Source organism: Bos grunniens, chromosome 18 (assembly GCF_055505025.1).
Source record: "Bos grunniens cultivar Pamir isolate PY7600 chromosome 18, Bosgru_T2T1.0, whole genome shotgun sequence".
Taxonomy (NCBI): domain Eukaryota; kingdom Metazoa; phylum Chordata; class Mammalia; order Artiodactyla; family Bovidae; genus Bos; species Bos grunniens.
Genome location: NC_141182.1, coordinates 14132573 through 14141921, shown reverse-complemented (window position 1 = coordinate 14141921; position 9349 = coordinate 14132573). Strand labels below are relative to the sequence as shown.

Here is a 9349-nt window from a genome sequence, read left to right as displayed (position 1 = left end):
GGGGGTCCTGGGGGGAAGGCCCCCTCGTATGGTTCTGCCGGAGCTCAGCCGAGACCCGCTGGGAGGGAAGGAGAGTGGGCAAGGCCGGTCGGTGCGCGCCACCCAAGGCCTGGGGTCTCGGCCACAGCTGTGCCGAAGACCTGCGGGCACTCTCGGCTCGGCCGAAACTGGGCGAGTATTTCCCCGAAACTCTGGTTGGGCCTGCGTAGACGCTGTACTTCATCAACCCAGACTCACATCTGGGCCCTGCGTGAACGTCCTCGAGGCGGGGACGCTTGTGTTCTGGGCACCAGAAACAAGCGAGCGTCTTAAAACCGACCGTACTTAAGACTCGATGAAATACGGTACCTCCTGCGGGAGGAAGTGGCCCCGCTCCTTGGGGTCCCGCCCCGCCCCCCCCCCACCGCGCCGGCGCGGAGCTGCTGAGCCTGCCCCTGGCGTCCGGCCCCACCCCCTGGACTCCGCTGCCACTCCGCGCAGGCGCGGAGCCGCCGAGCCGGCCCGTCGTGCCAGCGACACGCGCGGAAGTGGCGATGGCGGATCCTGAGCTGCAGCTGGTGGCGCGGCGCATCCGCAGTTTCCCCGACTTCCCCATCCCGGGCGTGCTGTTCAGGTAACGGGCGGCGGGAGGGACTGACGGGTCCGCGCGGCCAGGGCTGTCGGGACGCGGTGGCCTCTGCGTGGGTCCGGCAGTCACCAGGCCTGTCCTCGCGTGCCAGGGACATCTCGCCCGTCCTGAAGGACCCCACCTCTTTCCGCGCCTCCATCAGCCTCCTGGCGAATCACCTGAAAAAGGCCCACGGCGGCAGGATCGACTACATCGCGGGCAAGTGGAGCGGCGGGCGTTCGCTGGGTCCCCGGACCCTCCCCGAGGCTGCGCGTGTCCGCCACGAGGGCGCGGTGTCGAGGGTCCTTTACTCTGGGCAGGGCAGGCTTTGGGAGGGCGGCCGCATTCTGCTTAGGGGAGGGCTTTGATGAGGGGGGAGGGGGGACCTACCAGACGCCCCCAATGAAGTTGTAAGAACAGACCCGTTGCCCTACGCCCACTTAACAATCCAAAGTGGGGCAATAGGCCCCTTCAGCCTGGGAACGGCTTCTTCGGTGGCTGCCGGCGGCGGGCTGAGGACTGCACCCCAGTTTCCTGCCCCAGCCCTGGACAGATGGGGCTCCCAGGCTGACTCCCCAGGGCCAAACATGCTTGCTTGTTCTTGTACTGCTGCCTATAGAGCGCCTGCCCTGTGCCAGGCCTTGTACCGAGTGGAGGGTTTTAGGAAAACCCAGAAGATCCGAGGGAGAAGGCAATGGCAACCCATGGGTGAAGGAGCCTGGTAGGCTGCAGTCCATGGGGTTGGGAAGAGTCGGATACGATTGAGCAACTTCACTTTCACTTTCACTCATTGGAGAAGGAAATGGCAACCCACTCCAGTGTTCTTGCCTGGAGAATCCCAGGGATGGGGGAGCCTGGTGGGCTGCCGTCTATGGGGTCGCAGAGTCAGACACGACTGAAGTGACTTAGCAGCAGCAGCAGCAGCAGCAGATCCGAGAAGACCCCGTCAGGTCATGTGTCTTCTTGAGAGCCCCATGTCTAACCGTCACTAGATTCCTGAATACCCCGAGGGGCCAACTGCTGGGCCCTGGAACTGGGAGGGGCTCTGGCTAGCAGAGGTGGAGTCTTTCCTCCAGAAGCCTCCCTCCCTAGCCAAAACTCCCACGTGGGGAGGAGACCCTGAGCTCCCCCAGAAGGGCTCAGTCCATCCCCGAGGTGGCCCGTGCAGTCACAGCCTCTCCTGGACTTGAAGTTCCTAGGGCAGATGCTGAGCCATCTGCAAAGGGCATTTCAGGTACCACCAGCCAGTGGTGAGCAGCTGAACTTTGGAGAGAGGTCAGGTGACTTACCCCAGGCCACATGGCTATTTACATGGCTGTATGGAGTGGCCCCTGCCCAGCTCCTGACCTCTTGCTCTCCAGCACACAGCAGTCCTGGGGTGATAGGGGAATCTGTCAACGTCCCTGAAGTGGATGGGTGGTGTTGGTCTTTCACCTGGAGCCCACGAGGCCATGTGTCCTGTGTCACGATGGTTACGTGTCACTGTCCAGCCCTAACTACGGGGACTGCAATGCTGCTGTAGTACACGGCTTTCCCCAATACCCCAGGTCTCGCCAACAGGCCTAGACTCACGCGGTTTCCTGTTTGGTCCATCCCTGGCCCAGGAGCTGGGTTTGGGCTGCATTCTCATCCGCAAGCGAGGGAAGCTGCCAGGCCCCACCGTGTGCGCCTCATATGCGTTGGAATACGGGAAGGTGAGAAGGCCGGGGGGTGCCTCCGTGGACCGTGCATTTCCAAAAGGAAAGCCATGGACTCCAGTGGAGCCACTGTGGTTGTAGTGAACATGGGAGCTCAGAGAGGCTGAGGAGCTGGGCCAGATTGACACAGCCAAGAGATAGGGTGGGTTAGAACTGGGCCTAGGAGGTGGCGCTTATTAGTTCCCCAGCTCTGTGTACCAAGGCCGTTTTTTGGGGACACTTGTAGGTCACATGTCCACTTTACTTTGCAGGGTGAACTGGAGATCCAGAGAGATGCCCTGGAACCAGGGCAGAAGGTGGTGGTTGTGGACGACCTGCTTGCCACTGGTGGTGAGGGTCTTTCCCAGCAGTGGGCCTGGTGTCCGGGTGGGAACAGGCTTCAGCTCTAGTCTCCTAGGGGCTGTCTCCATGGTCCCTTTCTTCCCCCACCAGGAACCATGTGCGCAGCCTGTGAGCTGCTGGGCCAGCTGCGGGCTGAGGTGCTGGAGTGTGTAAGCCTGGTGGAGCTGACCTCACTGAAGGGCAGGGAGAAGCTGGGGGCTGTGCCCTTCTTCTCCCTCCTGCAGTACGAGTGACCCCAGCCCCAAGCCACCTGAAAGGAGAGGACCAGCATGGGCAGATGCAGCAACCCCCACTGGCCACCAGGGGGCACTGGCTTCTCACCTGGTCTGTGGCTGAGTGACTTTCTTCAGGGTGGGGCTGCCCCGGAGGCCCTGCTGAGGCTCTGGAACCCCCGAGGCCAGGAGCTGCCTGCTGATTGATAATGGAATGAGAATAAACAACTTTCTAGAGCAGAGTTTACTTCCCAGCGACGGGGTGAAACGGCCCAGTAAGCAGGCTGGGCACTTTCTGATGTTAGCATTTGGTGGTTCTCAAGCCCTGTGAGCTGTCTGCACGCACAGGGGCACCCCAACTTGCCTTCCCCTGTTGCTGTAACTCATCACACAAACATGCTTACTTCCAACAACTTTATCTGACAGTCTAGAGACCAAATACAAGATCTGGGGCATGGGAGGGCACAGCTGCTTCTTCCTGGAGGCTGCAGGGAGACTCAATCTCAGATTCTGCATAGGCCTCCCTCTGTGGGAACATGTGTGATACTGGGTCCTCCAGGAGCCCCTGTGGGCCCCCAAGAGGGTATAACTCTGGCTGTCACACTACCCTCCCCCACCCCCCCTTTTCCCTGCATCCTGTATACAAGGCAGGGGGCCTCCACCAGAGACCCTCTAGCTCAGCAGCCTGAGCCCAGGCCAGCCTGGCCCTCATGAGACTCAGGACAGGGACAGCGAAGTGCATCATTTTCCAAAAGGGAGTAAGACACAGGCCAGGCACATGTCCACCGGGCTCACAGTGTCTCCTCTGCACGGGCCAGGCGGGCCAGCTGCTCCATGACATCTGCCAGGTCGGCGGCCTTGTCCAGTTTGACGTAAGTGTCCGTGCGGATGCGGTGGAGGCTGAGCCAGTCAGGCAGCAGCTCAGAGAGGAGCTGCAGGTGCTTCTCCATCTCCCCTGCAGAGAGAGGGGAGCATGAGGCTGGGTGCCAGGACCCTGTCAAACCTCCCATAACAAGACAGGAGAAGATGCCACAGTGACCCCGCAGCCTCGCCCAGCAGCTCGTGCTCCCACAGAGACCCCACCATGGGCTGCCCTGCCTCGAGGGACCAGAGGCCTTGAGAGAACAGGCAAGTCCCGTGGGGCCTCAGGAGGTAACCCCAAGGGTACGGTGCCCACCCTCACTCCGCACTCACCGGGGCTCATGGCTGCTCGGTAGCTGCCCACCATCCTGGCACAGGCCACCTCCATGGTAAGCGCTGGCTTGCGCTCTGACACAAACACGCCGCGCAGCACCCGAGCCAGCTCGGGCAGCCGCTCGAGCCGCTGCAGCCGCTGCTCCTGCTCTGGGCGCCGTGTCATCTGTGCCAGCTGCTTCTGCGCCTCCTTGGCCCGGATCTGAGGTGGGCATGGGTGTTCAGGGGCCTGTTCCTCTCTTACACACACACCCCACACCCACCCACCATAGAAACGCTGAACACTCACTCGCTCCAGCAGGGCCTGGGACACCCCTTTCAGGGCAGAAGGCGGGGCAGCAGGTGGAGTGGCTGGCGGGGTGGCTGGCTGTGCCAGGCTGGGGGACCTGGGGCTGCTAGGCTCAGCTGTGCGCTGAGCCAGGTCACTCAGGGCCTTCTCCATCTGGGACAAATACGAAGGGAGAGGTCAGAAGCCTCCCCCGTCCAGCTGCAGGGGAGCCCCCAGGAGCCCTGTATCCAGCCCAGGTTCATTCCAGCACATCCAGGGCCCATGCTCGCCTGCACAGGGCAGTGCCTGCTGGTGGGTGGTGCTCCACAGTGGGAAAGGCACGTCCGCCCACTCTGAGGCCTGTGGCCAAAGGTGGAGCCTGTCACACACCAACATGGGGGTCAGGCCGTTCCACCCCAGCCTTACCCTGGGTGACATCAGGCTACGGGCACGGGCCAGGACCTCCTGGGCGGTGGTCAGCTTCTCCACAGCGGGCGGCTGGGGCAGCTCAGCTGGCTCGATGTCAGGCACCCCATCCACATTGAAGCGGGGGTGCCAGCGTGTCAGCTGGTCCTCTGGCACCTCCATGGGGGGGTTCAGGGAGGCCAGGAAGGCCTATGTGAGAAGGGGGGCCAGCTGGTGACCCTGGGCACATCTGCCCAGTTCCTGTCCCAGCTAAGCAATGGGCAAGTTACTTCACCTCTGAGCTGCAGGGGCTCAGCTAGGCTGGGGGCAAAGCAAAGAGCACCCAGAAGCATCTCTGGGACTCTTCCCAAGCCTCCGGGGGCCAGAGGCTGCAGCCCTGAGTTCCCAGTTTGCCCAGCCCTACAGCCACCCATGTGTAGAAGACAGCCAGGGAGAACAGTTAGAAGAACTCTAGGATTCAGCCTTGGGAGGAGCCCATTGCCTGTGGATCTGATGCGACTGCAATAGCAGGGACAACTGAGCACTGAAGCTGGGGCACCTGCTCACCCTGTGATGCTCCCGAACTCGGGCCACCAGGTTCTGGCTGAAGACCTGGCGCCGCTGCAGCAGGCGCGACGCTGTGAGCTGGGGGGCTGCACTGCCAGCCTCTGCAGGAAGAGTCAGGGCCTGAGCCCCGGGGCCAGGCCTACCCAGTCACCCAGCCCACACCTGCGGGTCTCAGATGAGGCCCAGTGCCTGCCACCTCACACCCATGCTCAAAGCAGGCAGTGTCCCAGTCAGGAACCTGAGGCCTGGTACACTCACGCTGGTCCAGCAGCGGCTCGATGGTGAGCTGGTAATCGGACCTTTTGATGCCATCCTTGAAAGTGGGGACGAAGCGCTCCTGGCGGAAGTGGTAGGAGCCGGGGTACACAGTTTTGATCTGGCCCACATTGCGCTCCTCAAAGCGTCTGTGGGATGAGGGTGCAGGGGTCAGAAAGCCGGGGCCAGAGGGCACACAGACTTCAAGGGCAGGACGAGGCCCTGGCCCACCCCGCTCACTTGCGCATCATGTCCTGGACGCCCTGCTTGACTTTGGCGAAGGTCACGGTCTCGGAGCGATTGTAGAGCATGCCCACGATGGTGTCCATGCTGCGGAACATCTCGGCCAGCACCTGGTACTTGTAGGGCAGCACAAGGCCCGGGAGCCCCGGCTGGGCCAGGGCATGGAAGCGCTGGTAGGCTGGCATCTGCTCTCCACTGCCAGGGAGGGAGCAGGGCTGTGAGAGAAGCACCAGACCCACCCCCTCCAGCGCTCAACGGCGGGCAGAATGGTGGGGGAGATCCCAGAGCTGCCCCAGGATACACTATACTCCAGTTTACAAAGCCCCAACATGCCTCCCTGGCACGACGAAGGGACAGAGACAAAAGCATGGCTTCAAACCCAGCTGTCACCCAGGGAGGTCCGCGACCACCTCCAGCCCTGGCTTCCTTGCCTCTAAGAGGCATATGATAACCACATGACCTGGGGGTGGAAGACAGCATGCAGCCGGGCAAAAGGTACCCAGTAACTTTTGCCCGGCCCTGACAGACAGAAGCTGAGACCTGTGGACTATGCTGACCCCCTTGGAAGGAGCAATCCTGTCCCCCTACACCCAGCTCAGCCCAGCTTCATCAGGCCTCCCATCAGCTTACCCTTTCCTGGGGTGCCTAGCCACTCAGGACTCACCATGGCTCCTCCAGGCGTCCCTCATCCTCTGGAGCGCTGGGTTCCCCAGCATCCTTCTGTGCACTTGCTTTCAGCTCCTGGAACCGTGCCCCCAGCTCCTGTGCCCGCTGCAGGCACGACTTGAGCTCAGATAAGGTGACCTTTGAAGGGACCTGTGGACACAGGGTTCCTCAGCCCGCCTGTCAGCCCACTCTAGGCCACCTACCCTCCCCTCGGTCCAGCCTCCTCACCTTGTTTTCCTGAACTGCCAAGCAGGGTCGCCCACCAGCTGAGCGGGCAGCCTTCTTTGTCTCCTTGCTCTGGGGAGAAGGGTGCTCTGGGGAGCCAGGGGCAGCCGGGGAACTGGGGCCAGAGACCTGATGGGAAGGACCCCAAAGGTGATGAAACCACAAGACCCTGGGGTGCACCGTCTCCCAGAAAGCGTCTCTCCAGTCCCCTCAATTAACCAGTAAACACCCACTCACAGACAGGTCGAATCATCCAGGCCCGACCCCTGGCCAGTCTTGCAGACGAGCCTGGTGTTAACCAGCCCGCTGGCCCTCTTCCAACATCGGTCAGACCCGGCAGGCATCCCCGCATCTCGGACGTCCTCTGGAAGGGAGGACCCCGCCTACCAGGTGCACGTGACCTGGCCCAGCCCCTCCTCCCACTGGGGGTGGATCTAGGTTCACCCCGGGCTTCCAGGCCCCCTGTCGGTGCCCTCCTCCAGGGCTGGTCTCTCCAGCAGCCCCGCCTCCTTCCCGCCCGGCACCAATCCCCTCTCCACGGGTTCCCTCCCGTCTGTCCGTCACCCCGGCCTCAGTTTCCCCCTCCCCTCCGCGCCCCGCGCTCTTACCGCGTCAGCCGACAGCTTCAGCCTCTTGCGCGCGGGCGGCACACGCTCGTCGCGCGTGGGCTCGGTAGGCGGGCGGGTGCGTTTGCGGCTGCTGCCGGGACCTGGAGCCGCGGCGCAGGGCGCGGACTTGGCGGGGCTCGGGGTGCGCCACGCCGGCTTGGCGCGCGGCAGCGTGGCGCTGCCCCCGGGACGGCGGCGCGCAAAGAAGTCGGTGAGGCGGCGCTGCGCCATGGCGGGAGCGGCGGGATCTGGAGCAGCAGGAGCACCGTGGTGGGCCGGCGGACGGAAGTGGAGCTGCGCTTCCCGCGGATTTTCGCGCCGCGCCCTGGCTCCGCCCCCGCCATGGGCGGGACCATCGGCACCTCGGCCAGGGGAGTTGGCGCGAAATAGACGCTCCGGGGCGCATGCGCGGTGGTTCTCTCGCGCCGCTCTGGCTCGGGCTGCGCCTCCCGCGCATGCGCCACTGGGAAGGCCTGGGGACGTTGGCTGTTTCCTGCTATCTTCCAGGCCGTGGCCGGGTCTGCGCGAGTGGGCGCCAAGCTAGTGCTGTCCTGGCAAAGAGGGAAATGGTACGCTGCTTCCAGCGGAAATTTAAGCTAATACGGTGCAGTAAAGCTGGCATCAGGCTGCTCGGACCTGGAGGGTGCTGTGCATGTGGGAGGCGCATCCTGGGCCAGGCCTGAGGCTCAGTGTGTGGACCCGGACGCTGAGGCAGCGGGGGTGCGCCTCTCCGACCGAAACCACTGAATTGCACACTTCTTTAAGGGTGAACGTGATTATCGGGCTATCTGGCAGGTTCCGTGTCTGTGGAATTCCCATCATAGAAGAATGCAGTTAGCCCGGTCCTGAAGTCTGACCGCAGGTCTGGGAGGAAACTAAATCACAAGGGTTGTCTTTGGGAGGGGGTGAAAACTGAGACTAGACTGGCGTTTTACTTTGCCATCTTTGCCAAGTTTTGTGTAAAGAGTGTGAATTGTGCCTTTAGAAAAGTTAAAGGAACAGAAACATCTGTCGGGCTGCTGTTTGCAAAATGACGAGATTGATAAAGTTGGGAGCCCCCGAGACAGGTGGATATAGAAGCATCGTTTCCCGTATGTAATAAAGGGTGTCCGCAACTAGATCAGTAGTTTAACAGACAGGAGCAAGCTATTCGTGGGCCGAGGCTATAAGGCTACATTTTGCTACACGTTTGTTTTGGTGTGTGTATTCGTGTCACCCAGTAAAAATTTTTTAATTTACTTTATTGAAATACAGTTGCTTTACAGTGTTGAGTTAATGTCTGCTGTATAGCACGGTGATATTTTACACACACACACACACACACACATATATATATATACACCCTGGAGAGTAGGCATTTGGGGGTGACTTTAACCCTGGGGCCAGTTACTTCTCAAGAGAACTGCCCACCCACCTGCAGTGATGGAGTGTGTCAGCCCTCCCCTACATGGCCCTCTGGTCTGAGGGGCAGCTGAGCCAATCAGAACCTCTTCTGGGACCCAGGACTCTGGAGTTGGAATCCCCTCTGTCTTCTCTGGTGGCAAAAAGTGAGATGGAGGAGGACCGCCACCTTCACCATGTGTGTAGAGACAGAGTAAGGGCCTTGTGGCCCCAGAGAAGAACTAACTCAGATTGTTATTCTTTTCATTTTGATCTCTTGTGAGGCCCAAGTTTTCTGAGGTAGCCTCGATTCCGTCCCACACACCCGCCTCTTTAGCTTAAAGTGCCGGGTGGATTTCTATTTCTCCCAACCCAAGGAGTCTTGGGGCTTCCCAGGTGGCACAGTGGTAAAGAATCCACCTGCCAATGCAGGAGATGCGGGTTCAGTCCCTGGGTTGGGAAGATCCCCTTCTGTGACAAGGTTCCTCTGACATGTCAGGTTAGTTTGTAGGTGTGGAATGCTCAGAGAGGACAGTCTGGCTGAAATGCTTGGGCAAGAGAGACCAAATGGCAGAGGGGCCAGGGTCCTTGTCTGTGGATGTTTACCCTGCAGAAACTTGGAGATCTGGGACTGTGCCTTCAGTCATTTGGTCAACCAGTGTTTATTGAGTGACGAAGGA

The 9349-nt window shown here is 61.1% G+C and overlaps 2 protein-coding genes across 3 annotated transcripts; one reads left to right on the top strand and one right to left on the bottom strand.

Moving 5' to 3' along the window:
• Positions 1 to 493: 493 nt before the first annotated feature.
• On the top strand, positions 494 to 3095 carry APRT (adenine phosphoribosyltransferase). The gene is made up of 5 exons (XM_086350337.1): positions 494 to 613; positions 720 to 826; positions 2168 to 2301; positions 2556 to 2634; positions 2737 to 3095. Exons 1-5 carry the CDS (start codon positions 534 to 536, stop codon positions 2877 to 2879), a joined length of 543 nt encoding a protein of 180 aa, XP_086206463.1. The 5' UTR covers positions 494 to 533; the 3' UTR covers positions 2880 to 3095.
• Positions 3096 to 3258: 163 nt separating this feature from the next.
• CDT1 (chromatin licensing and DNA replication factor 1) lies at positions 3259 to 7705 on the bottom strand. 2 transcript variants are annotated; one of them, XM_086350329.1, is made up of 10 exons: positions 7290 to 7705; positions 6685 to 6810; positions 6455 to 6606; positions 5788 to 5985; positions 5551 to 5696; positions 5293 to 5393; positions 4747 to 4935; positions 4342 to 4494; positions 4053 to 4254; positions 3259 to 3813 (listed from the first exon to the last, which is right to left on the bottom strand). In XM_086350329.1, the coding sequence occupies exons 1-10, from the start codon at positions 7518 to 7520 to the stop codon at positions 3650 to 3652; spliced, it is 1662 nt and encodes a 553-aa protein (XP_086206455.1). In that variant the 5' UTR covers positions 7521 to 7705; the 3' UTR covers positions 3259 to 3649. The 2 variants fall into 2 exon arrangements, with proteins under 2 accessions (XP_086206455.1, XP_086206456.1); XM_086350330.1 differs by lacking the exon at positions 7290 to 7705 and adding an exon at positions 6919 to 7095.
• Positions 7706 to 9349: the final 1644 nt, after the last annotated feature.